The 27619-nt window shown below is 37.2% G+C and overlaps 2 protein-coding genes across 2 annotated transcripts in view; both read right to left on the minus strand.

The window, feature by feature from the left end:
- The window catches only part of cdc27 (cell division cycle 27), a 364243-nt gene that overhangs the window by 169762 nt on the left and 166862 nt on the right, over positions 1-27619 (minus strand). The window lies entirely within an intron of this gene.
- Positions 1-27619, minus strand: part of crhr1 (corticotropin releasing hormone receptor 1) — a 148832-nt gene that overhangs the window by 50328 nt on the left and 70885 nt on the right. The window contains exons 4-5 of the mRNA XM_059553061.1: positions 24654-24773; positions 10617-10702 (exon numbers count right to left, since the gene is read on the minus strand). Of these exons, the coding sequence (XP_059409044.1) occupies positions 10617-10702; positions 24654-24773 (206 nt within the window). The remainder of the gene's footprint in view (positions 1-10616; positions 10703-24653; positions 24774-27619) is intronic.

Genomic DNA, 27619 nt, shown 5'->3' on the forward strand with positions numbered 1-27619 from the left:
TTCACGGATTAATAAATTAAATTCTGCTCTGTACCCTATAAAAACTATTACCTCCAGAGAGGACTGCGACTGGAACTCATTATCATTTGAACTACTTTTGGTACCACTTTTGATATTTTTTTGCAAAAAATAAATGATTAACATTATGTTTGTTTGTCTGTTATTTGTTTATTTATAACAGTAACGTTATGTAGTTTTAAGAAATGGTTATGGGTAGGTTTAGGGGTAGGTGTAAGATTAACGTTAGTGGCTCAAAATAACGTTTTAATGTTATATTTTTACTAAAATTGTGTTTTATTATGTTTTTTTCTTTTAACATTCTGTATAAAATTGGTAGGTTTAGGTTCGGGTGAGGTATAGGGATCTTACATTTATCAAAAAAACTTATAAAAAGGGAAAATATACATAAATATTTAAAAAATTAATCCGATACGCATTGAAAAGCAGCCTCATGAGCAAATTTCTATGGATAACTGACTGGTCAGAGAACACGTTCTATCTGTACGTATTTGAGGTTGTTTTTACGTAAATTTCGATACGTATCGAACCTGTAATTACGTCCAGATAATACGTAAATGACACTGTAAATACGTAAAGGCACATACGTATTGGACAGTTTTAATTTACGTCTAAACATGTACGTTTTGATTGTGAGATCAGGCTGCGATATGAGTAATTTTATTTCACGCAAACAATATATATATAACAATATCGTTATTTTTGCTTTAAATAAGGTCTTCATGATATCAACATTTATGATACCACAGAAATAATATAACATAACATAATTATTGTTGTTAGTGTCAGTATCACAAACAACATATACTAGCCTAAACAACAACAACAACAACAACAAAAAGTGATTATTAAAGTCATAAAAGTGATTTAGTCAAGAGCAGCGAGAGATTTTCTCTCTTTTGTTGTTTTATTAACATGATTGACAGACAACAGGAATATAAGACTGCTGTCACTTTAAGAGCTGCCTGATCCAAAACACTGTTACATGTTTTCTCTTTCTCAGCTGTTTGTTTTCACTTATAATTACCTATATTACTGTGTTTACGAACATGTTTGCAAAGCATTTTGACATACTAACAGCAAAACGTGAACTAAGAAAAAAAGATCCACTACCCGTTAATGAATAATAAATAAATACAAATAAAAATAAAAATAAAACAATCAATCAAGTTAATCAAAAAGGATAAAAACTAAAACCAAAACAGGATCACTCCTGCAAGGAAATGCCATCACCAGACGCCATCAATGCCATTAAAGTTTTTATAGTAGAAATCCCCAATTCCACTTTCAAGGATTAGGGAAATCTCTCCTCACAGGGTAAAATAAATAGATCACACACGGGACAATTTCTCTCTGTTCAAACCCATGCATCACAGTGCAGATAGCAAAATTAGTTTTCTTTCGCTCATGATTACATTTAAACAGCTTCAAATCACTTTTTCATTTTAAACTAATGCTTAAAAACACATGCAAACTTTACGTTTTCATGACCACATTGCACAGTAACATCACGTGAGCGTATAACCGCAAAAGAGGTGAAAGTCCAAAATCTCTACTGGTTGACAAATTTTAAACCGGTTAATTGTTTCTGACAGTATTTCACTCACCCCTATTGGACACATATCAAAGATGTCAAAGATCCAGAAAAAAACTCCCACCCCAAACTCACTGCGTTGGTCGATCCAATGGCAATATGTCTGGCCCAGTCAGGCTTTTCAAACTAAACTATTACAATTCTGTTCAGTGCTGCTCTGAAATTACACGCTTTACCTTTAAACTCTCCCTTTCAACTGTCAGACTAAAGGACTCTAACAACCCTCCACATTTTCTATGATTTGGGCATTAATAGGGGTTCACACTCTCCCCTCTGATGCCACTTCTTTTAACTAAATCCTAAGAGAAGGGCTCTTCAAAGCAGCCTCAACTGATCCCTGCATTGTATTATGCTTGCCCTATTTTAAGAGGAGGCTCGATGCACCAACACATCCACAGTATGCTCACCAATACAGAGCAAAATGTTCCCCCTCGGGATGCTGCTGTCTCCTGGTTAGACTACAAGTCGTCTATAGGTGGACAGATTCGCACCCAGAGAGCCTGTGGGAGTGGCTGCTTACGCATTCTGAATTTTGCTGTTAGTTTGTATTTTTACAATGCAAAGCCTCTTGTAGGCTTTCTGGAAATTTCTACTTCACTAGATACATGAAAAAGCTACAAAAAGTGGGCCATTCTCTGTGGATGCTAGCTGGAAGGGGGCTGACTACATTCTTGCATTAGCACCCTATCTGTTACAGACCCCGCAGGGAGCTTGTAGGCAATGGCAGACGCATTGGCGATGCCCTCTTGTTGCACTTTCCTCTGTAGAGTGCTTTCTTGAGTTGAGAGAGCATAAGGGTTTAGCAATCTTAGCACCTATGTGGCTTGCAAAATACTTTAGGCAGCTGAAAAGAGGAAACATAGTCTTTTAGAGATGTCTTGGCTCTTTAACTTCTGTCTATAAAGGGCTGCAATGCAGGCGGAAACTTCATCGGTGTAACATTTCATTAGGTTATTATGCTTTTGAAAACATTTCCTTTACAAAATCCACTACAAAATTTTTACTAGCAGCTGGATATGTCAACATCTCCTCTCTGAAAAAAGCATATACAAGACTAAAACATATTTTAGACACTTGAACCATTTTAAACTTAAAGGTTCTTTACTGGCATTTATGGTTCCCTAAAGAACCTTTAACATCCATGGATTCTTTCCATTGCACAAAAGGTCCTTTAAAAAAGAAAAAGGTTCCTGATATTATTAAAATGTTCTTCAAAAATGGTTCTTTTAAGGGCTGTTCACTGCACAATTTAGAGTAAGATAAAAATCAGTTGACACTTTGCTGATCTTGTGCATGTTTCTGTCTCATAGGTGGTTTGAGGCCAATTGCTCATTGAGGTTAAGCACTATCAAATCGAATGGCATCCCTTATGATCTCCATCCTTGCCACAAAGAACAATTCATTGAGAACACAAGGCATTTGTTCTGTTTCTCAGCAATAAAAAGGATAGGGGAAGTGGGGGAACAGAAATTTGGATAAATATGGAAAATATGACAATTTTTTCAGCTATAATGACAATACGTGATTGTGTGTGTGTGTGTGTGTACAAACGCTAAACCTTAGCAAAAAAAAAAAATGTAACAAGATAAAAGACCACAAATTATTGTGGCTCATTGATCTGAAGGTAATGATTTAATTGTGCAATTGGATTAAAAACATGTCAGGCTAGAGTGCCTGAACCGGTCACTGGTCTTTATTAACTTGTTGCACTCTGCATGTGGAGATTCCCTTAGTGGTTCAAACTGAAATCTTATTATTTCTATGAGACACTGGATTGCTGTGTGCTCCTTCTGTGATAGTGTTCCTATATTTCTGGCTCGGAAATCTCACAGGTAAATGACAAAGCTGCTTTTTACTGCTTAAATCAATCCCCAGATCACCCTTGGCTCTCTTCATTTTTGTAAAAATATGTTTTGAATCTTCTAGATGGGAACACACCAACTTTTGCATTTGAAAGAGTCAGGGAAAGGTTACACAGGAAGGTTCAAAGTTCTGAATTTCCCAAGAGATTCAGATGATCTTGGCTATCTTCAGTGTTTTGATACTTAAAAACAGATGAACAATAAACTGTTCTGGTAATAGATTCCTCAAAATTTCAAATCAAGCTCTGGTGATTGTCAATAGTGACAGAAAGAGTGGATCCTTAAATATTAAAAAAACATATGTCACAGCAAACTTGTAGTTACTGGATGCTTCTTCATCTGTGGGCACTTTTGGTCTTGTGGACTAACATACTGTAAATGTCATTAAAGTACTATTTGATCACCACCATTATTTCAACAGTTTCATCAGTGCATTCAGACATATTTGTTTAATTCTTTCCCCTAGAACCACCATGAACAAATTCAATTTCCACCATTTGTGGAATAAACTTTTGATAAACTTTGTATGTTTTACAAAGTCTACGTGTGTATCTAGCATGTTACATATCCCAAATACACACAATTAAATCATATTTTCATGCTTTTTGAATACTTTGACTTAATTACAGCATGACTGCAATGACACACAATACATATTTGTTAATTAACTTTTTTCTTTGCACATTGCATTTCTAAAATTTCATTTTAAGCATGCTTTTCACTCACACTGTTTTCTCATTAGTGAACAAAGACACTAATCTCTGGGTATTGTAAAAATGTCTTTCAAAACTGATACAATGAATTTTCATACAATAATTATGGCATTCTGTATCAGGCAAAATTATAAAATCGGTATAATAATGCATTTGAAGAGATAAAATAAATGATGAAAAGTTTCCAAGGACTTAATGTGGCCTTGTTATTTAGGAAGAAAAAAAAAAGTTTTAGTTTTTTTTATTTTAGTTTTAATAAAAATTTACCCATGGAACACAAAACTTCCTATAGCCGCAGAAACATCCACCTACTGTCATAAGTACACATTTCACGCCATTATGATCATGTTAATCAAAGTCAATCCATTCTGCTTGAATCCTGTGATAGCTGCCACACCACACAGTCTCTCATTTGTTTCTTTTCAGCCTGAAGTGCAGCGATTGTAGGTTTATTCAACCTGCCTGGCCACGTATGTCCCCCAAGGCGAAACCCACGCAAGTGAAGCCTCCCCTGCTGGCTCCATTTCCACATTTGCCTAAGCTGTGAGTACCACAGAGTCACCACATGTTCTCCTATGTGAGCGAACTTATTAATTATTAAATCAACAATCCTGTAGAAAACAGATGGCACAGATAGTGGGCAGCTAACGCACGTCTGCCTGGTATTTTGTATGTGTGTGTGTGATACTTTAGGTAAGTGGGTGGTTTTAGACTGCCAGTTGGCTCGGATGCTGAATTGTGTGTATTGCATAAATATCGCTATAGAGGATAATTGCAGTTGTTTTTTTAATATATTTTTTTATTATAAGTCCAAACAAAAGCGTGCTTTTTGTTTGTTCTTTCTGTTACACTGTGTTTACAATGACAGGAGCTGAAGTGCTAAAAAGCCATCATCACCTCACATTTAACTTGCGTTTGTTATCAATAAACAATACTGTGCTTATTTTAATGCATCCTAAGTTTGGATCAAGAGACTTGAATGAATACATCATGCTGTGCTACTATAATGAATGGTGTTGCTAAAAACGAACTTTTAAAAAAGCCTCATCTATTAAAACTCTGCATCAAAGAGAACCCGTCAAGCCAGATTCATTCAGATTGTTTTCTCAAAATGTAACTTTCAGCTAATGTGTTTGCATTGGGCAGAAAATAGATTTAATGATTAATTTAAGGCACATTTCACACAAGAATGAAAATTCTCAAGTTGTTCAAAACCTGTTTGATGTCTTCTGATGAGCACAAAAAGTTGGTAGCCATAGTAAAAACATTTCAGACAATGGAAGTCAATGGCTACCAGCAGCTGTTTGTTTACCAAAATTCTTCAGAATATCTTATTTTGTGTTCAAAAATAGAAAGAAACTCGTGCAGGTTTTGAACAAGGATGTGAAATAATGACAGAAATTACATCTTTCCTAACTATCTGTTAATATACGTGTAAGCACAGGTAAAGCTACCTGGTATTTCTACCAGACGCACTCCCGCTAGTGGCAGTTGGGCAGCTGCAGGGTCATCAGCATGGAGCCCTTGATGTTTCACTGCTTTAATCAGTTCCCCTAGGATCTGTCTCTCCCCGAAGCCTTGTCTTTTCTGCATATCTAGAGCCAAAATCTGCCCTGCTTGCCTACCGGTGACAACAGGGACCTATCCTGTACGAAGCTGCTTAGTGCCTCTCCCACTTGCCTAAAAAAATTGAATAGGCTGGTATGATGTTGACATGCTGTCTTTGTTCACTTCGAGTCTGCGTTCTTCAATAACCTCTGCTAACTTCTGCAGGATGTGCTTGTGGCGCCACCCATACCTGTCCTGGGTCAGAGCAGTCTTACAGCTGGAGAGGATGTGTTTTAGGCTGGGACATTGGTGGCCACAGAGCTGGCAAAACTCTTCTAAGCCGTACCAGCGGTGCAGGTTCTGGGGGCTTGGGAGGGTATCATACGTGGCCCTGATCAGGAAACTTAACCTTGCTTGGGGCAGCTTCCACAGATCAGACCATGTGATGGTCCTGTTGATTACGGCCTCCCAGGTTGTCCATTTCCCTTGCTGGGATTGGCTCACAGCTTTGACCCTATAGCTTTCCCCTTCCTCCTTCATGACCTCCTAAACAATCAGACTATTCCTGTCTATCTTTGCGGTTTTGGACCATATCCTGGTTAACGTTGTCCATCCAAAGCCTGTCCTGACATGTTGTATCAAAACCACTACCTCTTGGTGTTTCAGACGAGTTATGACCTGATGCACTGCTTGTTGTGCATCCCATCTTCTTCCGGTACGAAGTTGGGCATTAGCATTTTGTACCACTGTGTCAAGAGAGTCTTTCAGCTCGAACAGCTGCCCTCATCTTTTCCAGTTTGTAGCCCAAGCTGATGGAAGCCTCAAGGCATTCTTCCCAAACAGTTTATTATTTATATAATATGCTGATTTAATAATCAAATTAAATGCAAATCAATCATGTATGCAATCACATACATCAATATTTGCTAAAAAAAAAGCATGCAAATAATGCAGTATTGGGGCAGAAAAGTGACTCACTGAATAGACAGTTCAAAAAGTAGCCTAATATTTGTGTACTAAATTAATGTGGTAAATTGAGCCTGATATTAACATTTTCACTGAATTTCACAAAATAATTTTAATAACACACACCCGCTCCTGGAATGCAAAGTAATATACTTGGCTCTATGGTGCAGCTAATGCTGAACAACTGGCTTAATGTATATTTTTTTCATGGTAAAGTGAGTTTTGTTAATTGCCAAGGAGATGTGTTCTGGGAAAGTTGCTTTCCAAATAATATGTTTATTTTGTTAATAAATCTGGCTTGATGAGCTCTGCTGCTTGGCTGAGAGCAGACGCTCTCTCTCTCTCTCTCTCTCTGAGCTTTATTGCCTTCTGTTTCTGATTCTAATTGAATGTGAATGGATTCTTCATCAGTGTTGACTTGCTAAAATATTGTTTTCGAATGGTGGCCGAGTGATGCCAAAGCCTTCACAACATCACTTGCTTAGGGTGACCAGGCAACTGCTTGTGTCTTGAAGAACTCTTCACAGATCACAATAGACAGACACAATGACAGAAGATCAGCACTGAAAAACCATTTCCCTGGGGGGAAAATGCATTTCAATTTACAATAGCCTGAGTGATAATGTAAGAACAAACATTTATTCAGTTCTTCTGACAGCAACATTTGAAATATTCTGCAGTGGGCACTTGCTCCACAGTGCTTCATTTGCTCCACAAGAGAGGCTTAAAGTTTAAAAGACACCGCCGTACCTCTGAGTACCACTGTTAAGCTTTTAAGCTAAGATACCAAAGACTTCATGACCCTGCATTTTTGCACCCTTTTTTAGACTCATTGTGTAAAATGCTTTGAATGAAGTGGCAAGAAAAAGCATTTGCAAGGAAATACATAAATTACTTAAAGTGAGAGGAGGACAGTATATTGGGCCAGCATTACATTAGTATTATTTCTATAATATTACAGATTTATTAATACTTTCACTTAGCTTTATTTTTATATTTTAATTTTTCATTTTAATTATTGTTTAATGTTTGTAATTTTATTGTGTGCCTTTAAAAATATATATTTTTTTATTTATTTGTATTTTTACAACAGATTGCAAGATTCATTGGCGAATCAGATTGGACTTTGAAGGTGTGTGCAATTTATGGAGTGAAAAGTATGAATTACTTTCATGAACTAAATCTGCTGTAAAAGGTTGAGCTGTTTAGTCCCACTGAAACGTGGACATGTCTGTATTTGTGTGTCCCCATCTGAACGGAGTTCAATCTCAGAAAAGAAAGTGCAAAGCTGTCATTGGGGAGGTCCCAGTGCTAGCTCTGTACTTTCTTTTCTGAGAGTGAAACCTGTACTTTGTATTTTATTTTCTAAGTAACAAAAGGCACATCTTTGATAACTAAACTATATGGTGCAAACTATGTTTGAACCTACGTGCCTGGATCAAGAAAAGCCACTAACTACAGTACAACATCACTCCTCCAGCTGATCACGTTAACAGCATGACCTGATTAAGTGGCTCTTTTTCTACTTTAAATACAATGCACATGAATTCCAACAGTGCTCTCTATAATGAGGGAAAACCCTTATCGCTAGCTAAAAAACAGCATCTAGTGGTAATCACATGCTCCAGTAAGCCACTGGCTGTGGTGGAAGCCCTCCCTGCTGTCTAAATATAAATCTGAGCATTATCCTTGCTAGCCCACTCCTCCGTCCTACTGATTGGATGAGCGATTTCGCTTTTCGCCATCCCTGTGTGAACAAAGGCTTAGCACAGCTGGTTAAATTGCTTCCTTTGAGGGAAAATAAAAGTCCATACATTATTAATCCCCCCTCCCATGTTACTTCTGTAACACCAAAGGACATCTAATGAATCTTGTAGATGTTCAACATCTCTGTCTAACAGCTATCCTGTGTTTCACAGAGAAATTCACTTACAAATTCATTCAAACAAGTGTTTTAGATGCTGTATACTGACATAAATACAGTAAAAATATATACAGTACAGACCAAAAGTTTGGAAACATTACTATTTTTAATGTTTTTGAAAGAAGTTTCTTCTGCTCATCAAGCCTGCATTTATTTGATCAAAAATACAGAAAAAAATTTAATATTGTGATATATTATTAAAATTTAAAATAATTGTATTTAAATTTATTATACTTTAAATTATCATTTATTTCTGTGATGCAAAGCTGAATTTTTAGGATCATTATCACATGATCCTTTAGAAATCATTCTAATATGATGATTCATTATCAAAGTTGGAAACAGTTCTGCTGCTTAATATTTTTTCAGAACATGTGATACTTTTTTAGGATACTTTGATGAATAAAAAGTAAAAAAAAAAAAAAAAAAAAGAAGCTATGTTTTTAAAATATAAATATTTTGTAATAACAATATACACTACTGGTCAGTAATTTGGGGTCAGTAATTTTTCTTTTTTCTTTTTTTTAAATAAAATCAATACTTTTATTCAGCAAGGATGTGTTAAATTGATAAAAAGTGATAGTAAAGAAAATATATTATTAGAATTTTTTTTAATTTTGAATAAATGCAGTTATTTTTAACCTTTTATTCATCAAATATATTAGACAGCAGAACTGTTTCCAACACTCATAATAAATCAGAATATTAGAATGATTTCTAAATGATCATGTGATAGACTGGATGTTACATGTGACACTGAAGGCTGGAGTAATGATGCTGAAAATTCAGCTTTGCATCACAGGAATACATTTTTTTTTAAAGTATATTCAAATAGAAAACTATTATTTTAAGTTGTAATAATATTTCACAATATTACAGTTTTTTCTGTATTTTTGATCAAATAAATGCAGACCTGATTAGCAAAAGAAACTTCTTTCAAAAACATTAAAAATAGTAATGTTTCCAAACTTTTGGTCTGTACTGTATATATATATATATATATATATATATATATATATATATATATATATATATATATATATATATATATATATATATATATATATATATATATATATATAATGCATTATTTTAAAAGTCTTTATAAAGACTTACTTAATTTTCAATAAATTCAATATTTCTTCATTTGTAAGAAAATGTACATAAAGTTATACTTAAAAAAAAACATCAATTTAATATCCTATACAGTACGTACTGCATTTAAAAGATGCTATAATAAAACAGCAAGTTGGGAGTGCATTTACTATTTATATCCAAGAATCTAACTAACTTTGGCAAGTAGCATCCAGCAGGAACATTTGGAACACATAAAAGAGTATAAAGATAAGCTGCAAATAAAAAGCAAACCATGTTTATGAAGGTCGTATAACAGTCTTGCTAAAGATTCAAAAGTGACAACTCTCAACAAGAATGCATGGACTCTATTGTGTTGATTTTACAGTGATCTACCTGAACGAAGAACTCCTGAAAACATGACTAGTGTCCCACATTCAGTAACACTTCCGTATCCTTCACATTAGATTAGATTCACAAAGTCTAAATGCAGTAAACTGTGGGAAAAAAAATTATGCAGGGTGCAGAGAAAAGCTTATATTTTGCATGTTACTCTTATTTAATACAACAATTTTCATAAAAACAACAACAACAACAACTATATTACAAGCTTTATAAGCTGTTTCTTCTACTGTGCAAGCAAGAACAACTGTCCTTTTGTACAGAGAGGTTCATGTGGTCAGTGTCAAATTTGCACAGTGATTTAGAGATATTCTTGTTTTGATTTTTAAAAAAAATAATATTATTAAAATAAAAACCTTATTATAATAAACTTTTAAATCAAAATTGTTTGATCACACTGTATAAAACAATTTATTGACCAATAATTATTAGAAAACATATTATTTATGTGTCTTTGTGAAATAACTGTAAGAAAGTATTTTTTTAAAATAATTTTATAAAGTGCAATTACGTACCTCCTCATTGAGGATTTCCTGACATTGGGAGTAGTTTCCCTTCTTCGCCCAGGTGCCATTGGCAAGACATTCTCTGTACACGTTATCTGAAGAAAACACACACACACACACACACACACACACACACACACACACACACACACACACTGGTTATTGATTGAACCCCTTATTTGACTTCTATGGCAGATATCGAGCATCGCGTTAGTTCAGTCAGGCCACGTTAGTCACGCTTGCATCAGCTGACAGTCAGCAGTTCCTGACGTGTACAAATCCAGTCTTGACACCTATCACCTGCGGTCTATTTAAATTCCCATTCTTCAGTGTCTCTTCCATCGCATCGCTGCTTGCAATTAACTCCCTCCTCCAACCCCAACTCCACCAACTGAACCTGTAATCCGATCTAACTTTGTTCTTTCTTTACAGTCTCTTCATTGGAAGCAGTCTCTACCACATTCTGTTTACAACTCATGTAATTGTGAATAGTAATTATGTATGCTTATAATGGTTCTGTTCTGTACCCCAGGGGGGTTTGTCTTGCTGCTCTCCCCGCTCTGTCCAAGCATGGCTGCATACATAACCATACCGCCAACACTAACTGTATGCAATTATAATTGTCATTAATATACTTGACGGAAGTGGTCCTGATTGAAAAAATAGTTTATATAATGTTCATTCTGAACATCTGTGGACAGATATGCCACTTCTTCATGCATGGTATGTAATCCATTACATAATTCAAAAGTTATGCAATATGACCCAAAAACACTAGGAATATTAATAGGGCAACAGTCAATATTCAACCTCATGGTGAATGTAGGTTTGACCTTAGCATGGATATTTAGTTAACCTCAACTATATGTTAAAATCTAGTCTCACATAAAACTGATTTATGACTGCAAACCCCCCATAATGTGCAGTGAAGAAACAAGTGTAACATAAACTGAAAGAACGGAAAACATCAAACATCTTTTACTCAATTTTGGTTTACAAACATCTCCTGAAACCTGAAACGTCTGTGGTAAAATCCGTCCTGGGTGCAGATGTGTATGAAGCGATTTCAGGTTTCATTTCTCATTTCCATTTCAGTGGTTTCCAATTTCATTGTAGGACATTTCCTCTACAAGGCTTATATTGTGCATTGAACAGTCATTGTTAGATCTGTTTGAAAGTTTTCTTCTTCAAAATTCCATAAAATAGGTTGAAATCCAACAACATGAGAATCTGGGGCACAGTTATTTTCACTGAGCACTCAGAACTCTGCTGACAAGAAATGTTGAAATACAGTAGAGCCATAAGCATTTTATTCAGCGACACTTATATTACTCTCTTGCAGGAACAATCCGAGTGTCTTCCTCTATAGTATTAAGGTTGGAAATGGGGTTAGTATTGCATTATGCTTCCGGGAGCTGTCCTGTTCAAGACTAACAGATACCTCAACCAGACTAACTTAATCACTGATCTGAAACCCACACAATAATAACTGTCTGTTACCACTTCAGCCATGGGAGGAGCTAATTTAACCTGTTAGCTAGCACCCCCCATTATGGGACTCACAGCTGAAAGTGCTATACCTAACTTATAATTGTAACAGTTTCCTACTTCAGTGTGTTACAAACATATTTTTGGTGTCTTTGGAAAGAAGACACTTTGGGCTTTACTTTTTACCAGATTTGATAATGCTCAAAAATATAAAAAGTTATAGACACTGAAGTGCCTTGAAATTTTTTTTTACCACACTTAAATATTTTTTTATTTGATATAAAAATACATGAAATGAGTCCTGGAGCAATCTAGAAAAGTAATGGGTTGAAAGCCACATGTCTCATGAGTTTCTATTTCAAATCTGAATAAGATATCATGAAAAATGAGACTCCTGCAAATATTTTTCTGAGACTATGTCTAGACCCCCCACCCCACAAATATAAGAAAATATATTTCCCAATAGTATTGAATGCTTCTACAAACTATTTAGTCAGTAAACATACCACTGCATAGTTTTTTCTATTATAAAACACTAGACAGAAACTTAGACATCATATAAGTGATTTATTTTAACACTAGAAAAATACAATAAGAATTAAAGCTGCAAGCAGCGATGAAAGGGCCCTCGCACCCAGGCTCACCACCACCCGGTGCCCATAGGAGGAACAGTGAACGTTGGGGCATATGCTTATAAAATAGTAAATACTTGTGCCACATTTCCTGCTGCCAACAGGTAGCGCTATGATTACAACTGAATATCGGCATGTCAATGTCTTCATGCCAGGACTCTTACCAAACATGCAAAGTTTCGGGTAGATCAGACATCTCATGTTTAAGTTAGTATAAAATAAGTAATTGAATATTTGTTGAATATTGTTGAATATAAAAGTTGAATATTGGCCTTTAGTTGTGTACAGGCCAGGACTCTTATAAAACATGTGAAGTATGGGTCAGACTGGGAATTCAGGGTATGCATGAGTTACAACAACTTCCTGTTTCATAGTATTAATAGCATCCTTTAGCACATATTAAGTGTTGCTAGCATGTTTGAGAAGATTTCTAGCATGATTAGCACACAATGGCATATTTTAATGTGTTGCAAATAGTGCATTAAAGTGTTAAACATGACACTTCCTGTTGCCAGCAGGTGGCGCTATGACTATAAACGAATACAGGCATGTTGATGTGATGTGACACTTTTTAATTTGTTCCTAGGAGTCCATAACAGTGTTAATCTTGTCACTTTCTGTTACCAGCAGGTGGCTCTATGACTATAACTGAATTTGGTCATGGGTGTTTGTTCGGAACAAAACATCTATCACACGTGTGAAGTTTGGGGAAGATCGGACATTGCTTGCCTGAGTTACAGCAGCTTCCTTTTTCATTGCATTAGTAACATGCTTTAGCCCTTAGCTAAGTGATGCTAGCATGTTTTAGTATGCTTCTAGAATGTTGCCAGCCTATTAAATACTTATTGTTGTTTTTTATTATTTTTCAAGGAGTCCATAACAGTGTTAGACATGCCACTTCCTGTTGCCATTAGGTGGCGCTATGAATAGTATCGAATATGGGCATGGTTATGTGTTCAGGACAGGACTCTAATCAAACTTGTTCAATTTGGGGCAGATTGGACACTGTATGCCTGAATTACAGTAACTTCCTGATTCACTGCAGTGATATGATGCTTTAGCATTTAGCCAAGTGTTGCTAAAATGTTTAAGTATGTTTCTAGCATGTTGCCAGTGTATTTATCACTTCCTGGCACTTTTTGATATGTTGCTAGGAGTCCATAACAGTGTTACACATGACACTTCCTGTTACCAACAGGTGGCGCTATGACTATAACCGAATACGGACATGTTGATGTGTTCAGTACAGGACTTTTGTCAAACGTGTGAAGTTTGGGGCAGATCAGACGTTGCAAGCCTGAGTTAGAGCAACTTCCTTATTCAATGCAATAGTTGCATGCTTTAACATTTAGCTAAGTGTTGCTAGCATGTTCTATTATGCTTCTAGAATTTTGCCAGCCTATTTAACACTTTTTGACACTTTTTAATTTGCCCCTAGGAGTCCATAACAGTGTTAACCTTGTCACTTCCTGTTACCAGCAGTTGGCACTATGACTATAACTGAGTTTGGTCATGGGTGTTTGTTCGGAACAAAACAACTATCACACACATGAAGTTTGGGGAAGATCGGACATATCTTGCCTGAGTTACAGCAGCTTCCTTTTTCATTGCATTAGTAGCATGCTTTAGCCCTTAGCTAAGTGATGCTAGCATGTTTTAGTATGCTTCTAGAATGTTGCCAACCTATTAAATACTTATTGTTGCTTTTTATTATTTTGCAAGGAGTCCATAACAGTTTTAAAAATGCCACTTTCTGTTGCCAGCAGGTGGCACTATAATCAAATACGGGCATGTTGATGTGTTCAGGAGAGGACTCTTATCAAACTTGTTCAATTTGGGGCATATTGGACACTGTATGCCTGAATTACAGTAACTTCCTAATTCACTGCAGTAATATGATGCTTTAGCATTTAGGTAAGTGTTGCTAACATGTTTTAGTATTTTTCTAGCATACTGCCAGTGTATTTATCACTTCCTGGCACTTTTTAATATGTTGCTAGGACTCCATAACAGTGTTACACATGCTAGGAGTCCATAACAGTGTTACACATGACACTTCCTGTTACCAACAGGTGGTGCTATGACTATAACCGAGTACGGGCATGATGTGTTCAGTACAGAACTCTTGTCAAATGTGTGAAGTTTGGGGCAGATCGGATGTTGCTAGCCTGAGTTATAGCAACTTCCTTATTCAATGCAACAGTTGCATGCTTAAGCACTTAGTTAAGTGTTGCTAGCATGTTTTATTATGTTTCTAGCATGTTGCCAGCCTATTTAACACTTTTTGACACTTTTTAATTTATTCCTAGGAATCCATAACAGTGTTAACCTTGTCACTTCCTGTTACCAGCAGGTGGCGCTATGACTGTAACTGAATTTGGTCATGGGTGTTTGTTCAGAACAGAACACCTATCACACATGTGAAGTTTGGGGAAGATCGGTCATTGCTTGCCTGAGTTACAGCAACTTGATTTTTCACTACATTAGTAGCAGGCTTTAGCACTTAGCTAAGTCTTGCTAGCATGTATTAGTATGTATCTAGTATGTTGCCAGCCTATTTAACACTTGTTTACACGTTTTAGTATGTTCCTAGGGGTCCTTAACAGTGTTAACCATTTCACTTCCTGTTACCAGCAGGTGGCGCTATGACTATAACTGAATTTGGTCATGGATGTTTGTTCAGGACAGAACACCTATCAAACGTGGGAAATTTGGGGAAGATCGGACATGGGTTGCCTGAGTTACAGCAACTTCCTGTTTCACGGCAAAACATCAAATTTTGTCAGGCCGCCAGGGACACACCCTTTGACGAAAACTCAAAACCTTCGCAACTTAACATCACAAAGGTCTTATGATGACCCTCACCAAATTTGAAGACAATCCGATTTAAACTGTAGGAGAAGTTCGTCAAAGTACGAGGCATGGAAATGGCAAAAACTGCAAAAAAATTGTAAAAGGAAATTCAAAATAACTTTCTTCCTGTTGGGTTTTGGATTTTGTACCAAGAGACTTTTTTGTAGATAATGGTGTGCTACATGTGTGTACCGATTTTCATGCATGTACGTGAAACGTAGCTCGAGGCGCACTCCCTTGAAATATAACAGGTGGGGCTATCGATCCATTTTGCCACACCCACTTCTGAAACCTATATTAGATGTCCTGATGCGTGTGCAAAGTTTCGTGAGTTTTGGAGCATGTTTAGGCCCTCAAAAATGTGATTCATTTCGAAGAAGAAGAAGAAGAAGAAGAAGAAGAAGAAGAAGAAGAAGAAGAAGAAGAAGAAGTAGAAGAATAAACGGAGTAATTCCAATAGGGTCCTCGCACTGCAGTGCTCGGGCCCTAATAATTTGAAAAATATTATGACTTGATCATCACAGCATCAGCATATTCTGATATGATCATTGATCATCAGCATATTCTGAAATAGCTCCTGGAAATTCAGCTTTTTTTTTATTAAATAAATGTTGCTTGGTATAATTCAGCATATTTATGTGAATTACTTCAGCATTTTTATTTTATTATATTTATTTTTATTTCAGTATTTCAAAAACAAACCAAAAAAAAATAATCTAACCTACCTCAATAAATATTTTCCTTAAAGGACACATAAATATTTTGCTGAATAATAAGACAATATATTTGAACATTTAGGCTATACGGCTTTCCTTGGAATACTGTAATGATGCATCTAAATATTCCTTTCCTTTGAACTGACTGTGCACAAAGGATGCTCGTTAACTTTTAGCTAATGTGAGAGTCATTCACTGGTTGAAAAAAAAAACACTTTGTCACAGAATCTTCTGTACTATATTTTAGTTTCCATGGGAACTGGTGCAACTGTTGCAACTTTGCCAATTTGAGCATGTATGTAGAGCAACGATTCAAGTCGAGGTGATGCTACAATATAATGATTAGACCCCCGACATCAGCACCCATCATAACAAGAAGCAATTACTGGAGTGATATCAGCTAGAGCTTGCTATCCATCATAGAACTGTGACAGCAGAGGACAAGGACATGGCTGTTTTTCTTAATCCATGCAGGCTGGAGGCACACTATTCATCCAGGGAATGTTAAACATACAGCAACAGTTTTCTTGTCATTACACAATGTTAGAAGTTTGGTGAGATGCAGAAGTCAGGAAGTTGAGAGGAATCTGTCACTCCATCGATCACGTGTGCACTGACTATCTATCTATCCTATTAACATATTAATTAATCGAACTTTAGAAATATGAATTTTTTTTTTGAAGAAGAAGAAAATGGCGGACGTTATGTCACATTTTGCACTAAAAGTCTGTGTGACTTATTATTATTATTATTATTATTATTTGAGTTGTTTTCTTATGATCTCCAAAAAACAAAAAACAAAAAAAAAAAAACCATGCACTCACAATTTCTCTGGACAGCCCCAAACTAAGTTAACATCTGTCAAACATCATCCTATAGCCACAGCCTCAAGCTGAATGGCAATGAAACTGTCCACGTGATGATGAAATTATAGCCTCCTTCTCAAGTGTCCGACAAATATATAAAAATGCTTCATCAATGAAAGACATTGGTCTGTTTTAACCTCATTGAGACCCTGGTCAAATTAACAACAAATTCACTCAACTGTGATGTAGCATTTTATATACTGCTTTTAGAAATGTTTTTTGTTACGGTCACACCAAGTAAAGAGCGATGGAAAAGTTGGAATCACCACCAGATACTAATATTTTCCTTTTAGATTTTCCTTGTACAGTTTATTCTCTAACTGTTTTGTCTCATGGGAAAGACTTTAATACTAACATAGACAAGCAGTAAACAAACAATCAAAAAAAAAAAAACAGTAATTAGGACGCTTCTGACACAAATCTAGACTTTAACTCGACTGGTAAAAAAAAGCTGAAGGGTCCAGAGAGAGCCTTGAAACAGTGACTCAAACTCACTTGCATTTAAAAACAAAACTCAACCCAAACACTTACTGAAGCGAAGGAAACACTCTTTCCATTACTCTCTCTTACTAACTTCCTCTCGTCTTTGCCTTTTGCTCATGGCGATATTGATTGAGCATCTGAAGGTGAATGGCAGCTCCATAGATCACACAGGCAAACAGGGCACAGAGGAACCGCTCCACGGTGAGTCATCTGCCTCCTGTAAACCTCCACATCCAGCCGGTTTGATCATCCGCACAATTGCCTGAAGCAGATCTGATGGTGTGACGAGACAGATAGAAGGTTGTCACTGCTTTCGCAACCAGCATAGCCATTTCTGTGGGGATGTGTAGTGAACAATGCTGGAAAACAATGCAGCACTGTGACAGAGTGCTGATGTATTAGTTAAACAATAGCTGTGCGATTAGGAGGAAGAGTAAGATGAAGAGAAGAGAAGAGTGGAAATTCCCCTAGAAGTGGCTTGTCGTCTTTTCTGACTTGCAGCACAAAAAGTATGAAAAATTCTATTAACTGCTGAAACCACACCTTCTTTCTTTGCGTGAACATTTGTGTGGCATTATGCAAATGTTTCCACATCGTGACGTAGACATGTGGGGGTGTGTTAGAACGAGGTGTTTCAGGGGGGCGTGGCAGAGTCTTAACTTTAATAAAGAATATCTCTTTGGATTTCTTCAGGAATCTTATCTATGCACAATGCACAGTCTATGCACAATTAGCATAGGGAAACTTGAAATTGCATCATATGGCCCCTTTTTAAATGCTGTTCAAACCACAGGAACCAATTACATTATATATATAAAGAACTTCAGCAAAGCAAAAGCTGTAAAAAGGTGATTTTTTTTTAAGATTAAAAAAAATTATAAATATGATACTACCATATGAACCAAAATAACGCTATACATATGCTGACGTGCTGCCCACGAGACTATTGGTGCCAATGTAATAATTTTATAAAGTAAAAATAATAATAATAATTAAAGCTGCAAGCAGCGATGAACAGGCCCTCGCACCCGGGCTCACCGGCAGCGAGTGGCTTTAGTAAATAGGTGAACGGTGAGAAATATGCATTTAAACTCATAAATATAAGTGGAATATATCAAAGTCTATTCCATATATGTGCCAATCTTCCTGTTGTCAGCAGGTGGTGCTATCATTATAATGGAATATTGGCCTTCAGATGTGTTCAGGGCAGGACTCTTATCGAACATGTGAAGTTTGGGGAAGATCAAACAAATTATGCCTGAGTTACAACAACTTCTCTTGCTGTGGCGAGACATCAAATTTTGTCATGGCGCCATGGACACGCCCTTTAACAAAAACTCAAGATCTCCACAAGTTAACATTGCACAGGCCTTTAGATAAGACTGACCACAAAAAATACATTAATGTAAAAAAAAATTGTAGGAGTAGTTTGTCGCAGCGTAAAACATGTCACTTCCTGTTGCCAGCAAGTGGCGCTATGACTATAACTGAATATGGGCATGTAGATCTTTTAAGGGCAGAAGTCTTATCTAACATGTGAAGTTTGGGGCAGATTGGACAATGTATGTCTGAGTTACAGCAAAATCCTTTTTCATGGCGAAACATCGAAATTTGTCAGGCCGCCATGGACACGACCTTTAACGAAAACTCAAGATCTTCGCAATTTAACATCGCAAAGGCCTTTAGATTAGGCATACCAAATTTGGTGTTGATCTGAATAAATCTCTAGGAGGAGTTCGTTAAAATACAACGCATGGAAATGACAAAAATTGCACAAAATTTGCTCATAATATTAAAAATAACCGACTTCCTGTTGGGTTTAGAATTTTGCTCCAAGAGTCTTTTTTGTAGGTATTGGTGTGTTACATGTGTGTGCCAATTTTCGTGCATGTACGTGAAACATAGCTGGAAGGCTGTTGATTTTTTTAGTATAGGTGGCGCTGTCGAACCATTTTGCCACACCCTCTTCTGAATCCTATATCAGATGAAAATTTTCACCAGGTTTGACGCGTGTGCAAAGTTTCATGACTTTTTGAGCATGTTTAAGAATAATAATAAGAAACAGAGCAGATACAATAGGGTCCTCACACCATCGGTGCTCGGGCCCTAATGAACAAAGCAGATACAAGAGGGTCCTCGCACCTCGGTACTCGGGCCCTAATTAAAACAATTAATGAATAAATGAATGCATTCATGCATTTGGATCATTACTTAGGGGTCCAATATAGTATGGAGCAAGTGATGGTCGCATTTCCAAAAGCCTACTGTAAAACAATGTAGGAACGATGACAAAAAATGCACACCGCTACATACAGAATGTTGCACAGCTCCATTTCTCTCACATGCTCCGCCAGTGACCCATGGAGAGCAAATGTCACTTAGCATAATGAAAAAAGACCCTGCTCAGCTGCCACTGAACTGGCTTTCTCTGTACCAGTCAAGAGAGCTCACTGAAATGGTGCTGAATTGCAGCATTTGCAAAAAGGCCCAGGCAATAAAAGAGTCTGTCAAGGTCAGACAGAGACTGACAATGCCTGAAGGAGAGCAGGAAAAGGGAGCGAGGAAGAGAGATTGACAGGAGGAGAGAGAGAGGAGGGATGAGGAGTTATGTCATGCCATGTAAAACCCTCCTCCCACAGTGGGAGTATAATTAACTTTAACACACTTGCCCTGAGGTGGCAATTCAGAAGCTGAAGATTTTCACTTCACATTTCTTCCAAGGGTTGTTGTATGCTAACACAAACCTTTTATACAATATTCTATACTTTAAAGATGAGAGCACTACATAGGAAGTAGTAAATGAAAATGACTGTGTGGAATTCAATTTTCAATCCAAACACTGTGCTCTAAAGAGATCAACTGAACCCAAAGATCTTTGGTCAGCAAACATAAATAGAATAAAGAAAAAATATTGATATTGTGCTTACAATATTTTAGCCTATTTGTATTCCTAATCAACCATTTCTAGATAGCATGATCTAGATAACATGATCAGATCTCCTTGGGACAATTTTGGTTGAGAGCTTGATTAACTGAGTTCATTTTTTCATTGCGTTTACAATCAAGATTGACTTTATATCAGTATACTGTAGCTGCAACAAATTAAGGTTTAAAACTGATATTGCTGTGATAATTTCTTTTGCATCGACAGATGTGTAGCACAAAGCATCAAGAGTGAGTGGGCCATGTCTTTTCTGACCTATACATTGAACTGAATGTACTACATAAAACAACATCTTTTGTTTGCTCCTAAGAACTGAGAGAGATACCTTGAAAAAATAGCATACATTTGTGCAATTGCTCTAATGCTCGAAAAAAAAAAAAAGTGGTATTTTACTGTCCGCCATCTGACAACATCTTTTTAACTATAAAAAATATGATGAAAAAATACAACATGTGGAAAATCTGACTAACCATTTCAATAGCCTATTTTTTTCTTATTTTCTAACTTTATTGAGGCTTCTTATATTTTTGCCACCAAAAATTTTCTCCAACAAACCACTATTAGATGTGGTTTACCTTAAATGAAGTCAAGGCAAATTGCTGAGTTCAAAGCTCTTTCATGAATTTGATAGATAATTCAATGTTAACTTCAATGGCAATGAATGCATATTCTTTTCATTACTGTTAAATAGAACTATGTCACCCTGCATGAACTTTAGAAATGAACACAAAGTAATTATATTTAATTAATTTAAAGCCTTCAATGTCATTTCACTCAATCTAATGTGCTAGAAAAAAAAAAAAGAAAAAAAACCTCTGCAAGCATAGCTGCAATTGATTCTTAGCACACTTTTCAAAACCTCAGAACAAAATGACAGATCTTTAACACATGTAACACATATTATTTCATTCAAAACTTGCTATTGTGCTACTGTGGTACTGGTATCTTTTTTTTTTCCTCCACATAAATTCAAACAGAATTTTCTGTCTTCATTTTTCCCCCTCTCAAATCCTTAAGCATATTTTAGTTAACTTGGTACAATTTACCTTCCAAATGTAGTTAATGTTAAACTTTTCATTTGGACCTGTTCTCATTTATTTAATTGTGTACAAGCACAATCTGACAACAATAACTTTAATGGTTCATTAACAAATGCTTTGGCATCCGTGCATCTGATCATCATCTGATAACCACAATATATGTTTACCAGGTACATTCAAAGTGTTTGTGTGTATGCACTGACTTTGTGAATGAACAACGTTACAACTGCCCATTACAGAGATCATGAAGATGGGCAAGTACAATTTTGAAAGTCAATATTATTAACAGTACCGACAGACTGGAGAACCTTATGGCGGTGTCATTAGATATTACCAACATTATGGATTTTATGTCAGTTTGTTTGGGTAATACAAGTGCATTTTGTAATGTGGCATTTTTCATTGATTTGAAATATGTATCTTGATTGTTTACTATTGATTTAACTAATATCCACCTCTTGAATCTGTCTGATAAGCCCTCATTTCCACAAAGACTGATTGGTTCATCTCCCTTACAGTCTATGCTTTTCTGTGCTGACAAAAAGCAAATGCTCAATAACACACTGGTGACTGTCAATTCTGTGATGAAAATTCATTATTTTTGAATTTGGATTTCATTCATTATGTTTTGATGTGTTTGAAACTTAACAGACTCAACATCAAAACATTTGTTGATTAAAAAATAAGTCCACTTGATTTAAGTGATGGTGAAATTTGTTCAAATGAATGAGTACAAAAGCAGATAATTTATTATTATTATTATTATTATTATTATTAATATTATTATTATTATATTGGCAAATACTATTACTCTTTTGGTGTGTTGTTATAAATTAGTTCTAACTCTAAATTCAAAAATTCATTACCACCAAAAAGCATGTACATAAAAACAGTTTTTCTTTCAATTTTTTTTTTCTGTCATTTAAAACAGACAGATTTCATTCCACTGGGGAATAAAAACCATGAGAAAAGCCAATATGAGCACACAGACTGTGTGCAGTGCCCTGTGAATATTGTGAATGTTCCTGATTTGTGCTACACACTGCCTGAAGCTCTACAATATGCTGCAGCCACGGGACTTTAAAAATCAATCATGCTATCAGCTCCAGTGAGTCTTAATACACTAATCAACTTACCCAGCAACTGTGGGTGTATTGCCATTCCTTCATGCGTATGTGAAAGTATATCAACCACACACATTCTCACAAATATGCAATCCCATGACAGCAAGATTGTTACAAGCACCTGCTTTATTACATATTTCACGGTCTTTCTAAGCTTTGTTCCAGGTGTAAGAGAAAAAAGGAATTATTATTAAGGATAAAGCAATGCAAACAAATCATTACTCCTGAGTTCTCTCTGTCCCCTGGCCACACGTCCGTATTCTCATATAAGTCATCTTTAATAATGACTTTAGCATCAGACTTCATTCTCTCAATCTCCTCCTCTTTAGATCCTCTTTTCCTGTCTATTTTTCACTTTTTTGCTAAACAAGTTACATGTGTTTCAAGAAATATGACTACTGGACATTCTCTCACCGAGAGCCTTGGCTCCACAAGAAGAGTGAACACTTTCATCTCCCCAGATATAAATTAAATTAAGGATTAAGATTACATTCAGTTTTAATGTCTAAGCTTTAACTCATCTCAGCTACTATTTCTAAAACTTCAAAAAGACCTTAAGGCTTGTGAATCTGGAGCCACAGGGTTTGTTTGATGGACGTAAATCAAACCGAACCTTTGAGAAAGAAAGAAAGAAAGAAAGAAAGAAAGAAAGAAAGAAAGAAAGAAAGAAAGAAAGAAAGAAAGAAATGTAATGAAGGGTGGGGATATAATGGGAAAGAAGGGAATAAATAAGGACACAAAAATGAATAAAAACAAGTGGAAAGATGAAAGGAAGGATGGAAAGAAGAAGGAAGGAAGGATAAAAGAATGAACGAGGAAGACAGAAAAGACAAAAAATAATGAAAGAAAAGACATAAACGAAAGAAAAGACACAAAATGAATTAAAGAGAAGGCTGGAAGGAAGGAATGTTGAAAGGAAGGAAGAAAGAATAAAAAGAGAGAAGGGAATAAAAAGAAGACATAAAGAAAGAAAACAAAAGGAAGGAGGGAAGGAAATGAGAATAAAAAGAAAGAGGGGAATAAAAAGGAGACAATGAAAGAAAACAAAGCAAGGAAGGAAGAAAAAGAAAGATGGGAATAAAAAGAAGACAAAAAAAGAAAACAAATTAAGGATGGAAGGAAAATAAAGATGGGTATAAAAAAGACAAAGAAAGAAAACAGAAAGAAGGAAGGAATGAAGGAAAGGAAAAATGAAAAATAACAAAAGGGATGGAGGAGAAAATGGGAAGGAATATTGAAAGGAAGGGAGAAAGGAAGAATGGAAGGAAGGAAAAAATATGAAAAAGAAATCAATAACGAGAAAACAAAAGAAGGAAAGAAGAATGAACAAAGAGAATGTGAAAATGCATCATTTCGTAAAAAAACTACACCTCTGTCCACAGGGAGCATTTAGAACTCGTCTCTGAGGGATACTGGAACTCTTTTATCACAGCAGTGAGTCTCGCTCATTAGAGCTACACACACAAACACACTGGCAGAACAATTAGTGTGCTTGTTAGCAATGGTAAAACATAAATTGGTAGCATGCACCAGCTCAAAAACGGCACACTCTCTCCCCCTCTGTCACCAACACACAAACATGAATCTGAAAGCTTGTTACTGTATGTAGTGTAGCTCTCAGCTGTTGGCTCGGTTATGATGCTCAAACTGCTGTTGTTCCTATCAAGCAGTGCCAGATGTATACATTCATCCAAAACATGACTTCAGCAGGTTACAGGCGTTGAAAATACCCCCAAAGACCTGCCATTGTTTGAAGTCCAACAACATCGGCTTGACAAGAGATGTGAAATATATAAGTCAAGCGCCTAGGTCTTCTATAAAACGGATATAAAAAAGAAACAGCTTGTGCTGTCATAAACAGGAGCTAACGGGACTGTGATGTGAGATGCTGAGCACTTACTGGTGGTGTTGTAACGGACTCCGAGGAAGGTCTCTGGACAGGGACGGGACACCACTTCTCCAGCACTGCTCCTGGGCCAGCATGTCCCAATGCCATCAATCGAAGTGTTACAGAACAAACCTGAAAAACAGAGGGACAGAGAGAATGCAGGAGATTACAGAATCCTGGGAAATCTATCATCATGAAATTGTATACTGGGATATAATTTTGTCATAATTTTGTGTGCTATATAAATACATTATCGGAGAGGACCATGCAAGGTTGCTCAGTGAACATACATTAGGCTACATTGTGTTAGAGCGCTATACACAGTTTAATATATGGGTAAATTTATATAAAGGCTAATTTAGAAATATATAAAGTTATAATCTCCAGATACAGGCAGGCCCAGTTCCTGAATCAAATCACTGAGGGTGCTTCTGAAATCAGTGTGGGTGCTCTAGCCCCTGTTCAGTGATAGTGGCATCTGCATAATGCTGTGTTTAGGCTACACAGGGTTCTAGACTCATTCTTCCCATTGGTCGCTCTTTTGCGACTAACTTTCTCAGTTGGTCGCATGAGCACATCATTTGGTCGCATTTGTAATTTTTTTTTTTTTTTTTTTTTTTTGCTACAACACAGCATTAACCATAATCATAAATATCTATACACATTTAACTTTTTAAGACTAAAACAAAAGACTGATTCATTGTAGTTCTTAATTTAAAAGCACAACAACAATAAAACAGTAGGCAAACTAGCTTACATAATATTTACTAAAAAAATTGAATAAGATGAGGTATGCTCCACATGCTATATTATATACAGACAAATACATTACAGAATGTTTAGCAAACACTGAGGAATCAAATAAAAAAAGCTTAACATGAGGTAAACAGCAAAGAAAACAAGCTTTTTAAAAGAAAAACTAAAAAGAAAAGGGAAACTAAACAGTGACAGGTGACAGTGACAGGACTGCACGTTTTTGTTTGTTTGTTTTTTTTCACAAGAATACCAACATGTTCACCTTTTCTGGTTAACGAAGCCTTCTTTTATTTTATTTTAATTTGCATATTTTGAGAAAACAAAAGGGTTGTTTGACCTTGAATGCATGTAAACCTAATGTAGGAGACTCCCAAAACAATACTAGGAACCTTAAAAATGGCATAATAGGGGCACTTTAAGATCATAAAAATATTAAAGTTAAAGGCTTTAATAAAGCAGTCATGGTAGCCATGTCAGTAGTGCGAGAGGGTGCTAGCATCTGTCTAGAGACGCTAAAATGGTAGAAATTAAATTTAGCATATATATATATATTAGGGCTGAAACGATTCCTCGAGTAACTCGATTACAAAAAATGATCGAGGCAAATTCCTCTGCCTCGAAGCCTCTTTTAATTTATTTGAAATTTCACGTCAGGTTCTTTCGCAATTATTATTTTTTTTTATGTGACACAACGCGTTTACGTCACCCACAAAGAGGAAGGAGACACAAGCGGCGCGGGCAAACGTAAAGAGAACGCCGTGGCGTGTGTCCATTGCAAGATAGAGCTGGCATACCACAACTAGGACCCTATGATTTCGGCGATGCAGAAAAAACAGAGGTAATCGCGGAATCCAGTCATATAAACGTCTCGGTTACGTATGGTAACCCTCGTTCCCTGAAGGAGGGAACGGAGACGCCACGTCGGTGACCGACGAATATGGGATATCGCTTCGATAGACCATTCTACTTCGAGTGTAAACTAAAGGAGCCAATGCACATTGGCATGCAATTATTGCATCCAGCTGCCGCTGATCACTGCGTGAGTATAAGAGGGCAGCAGGTGCAATGCATACCAGTTTTTCGCTGAGGAGCCGAGCCGGGGACCCGGCAGCTCAGCGGCGGTACAGCAACCATGGCGACGGGACGTGGCGTCTCCGTTCCCTCCTTCAGGGAACGAGGGTTACCATACGTAACCGAGACGTTCCCTTTCAGTCGGTCACTCTCGACGCCACGTCGGTGACCGACGAATATGGGAACCCTATCAAAGCGCCATGGGTGCTGCCCCTTCCAGTGCCCTGTGCGAGCCGCCTGCGCCCCTATTAGGTGTAGGCCGGGGCTCAGAACAAGTAGCTCCACTCACCATTGTCAAAGCACTACCTCACTGGGTGAGATTGGATAACACTGGGAAAACGTACCCGGTCCGCTTGGAGCCGGGACGCTGCGGAAGCCCCATCCTTCCTGAAGGAGGTCTCGGAGGCAAATACACATATAGCATCCGTTTAGGAGTATACGGAGAAATTTGAGGTGATTAGAACCCTCTTGGGGAGGCAGAAGTCTGCCGGGGAAACACGGGCTCTAAGGCTATACCGTGGACTATACACATATGAGTACCGCTTAGGTCTCAATATGGAACCCACCCTTCCATGGTTCTCACAGATTCATCATGAAGGTCTGGCGCCGGACGTTCCGCTGCATCCAGCTGCTTAGGGGTGATGGAGGATCTCAACAGGGTCTACAATACGGACACTCTGGAGCGGTTTAAGCAAGCCGACACTAACTGGGGCCTCTCAGTGCCACTACCCGTTTGAGGTGAGAACACAGGAGGATACCGGCTCTACACGAAGGCTATAGAACCTAGCGAACGTGTTAGGGGTCGCCCAGCCCGCAGCTCTACAAATATCTGTCAGCGAGGCGCCACGAGCCAGCGCCCAGGAGGATGCAACACTTCTAGTTGAGTGAGCTCGCAACCTGAACGGGCAGGGCACATCCTGAGCCTGATAAGCCAGGGTTATGGCATCCACAATCCAGTGGGCCATCCTCTGCTTAGAGACGGCACTCCCTTTCTGCCGGCCTCCGTAACAGACAAAGAGCTGGTCTGAGGTCCTGAAGCTTTGTGCTACGGTCTACGTAGCACCTTAATGCTCGGACGGGACAAAACAAAGCCAGGGCTGGGTCTGCCTCCTCCAGGGGCAGCGCTTGCAGGTTCACCACTTGGTCTTTGA

Source organism: Carassius carassius, chromosome 1, assembly GCF_963082965.1.
Source record: "Carassius carassius chromosome 1, fCarCar2.1, whole genome shotgun sequence".
Classification (NCBI taxonomy): Eukaryota; Metazoa; Chordata; class Actinopteri; order Cypriniformes; family Cyprinidae; genus Carassius; species Carassius carassius.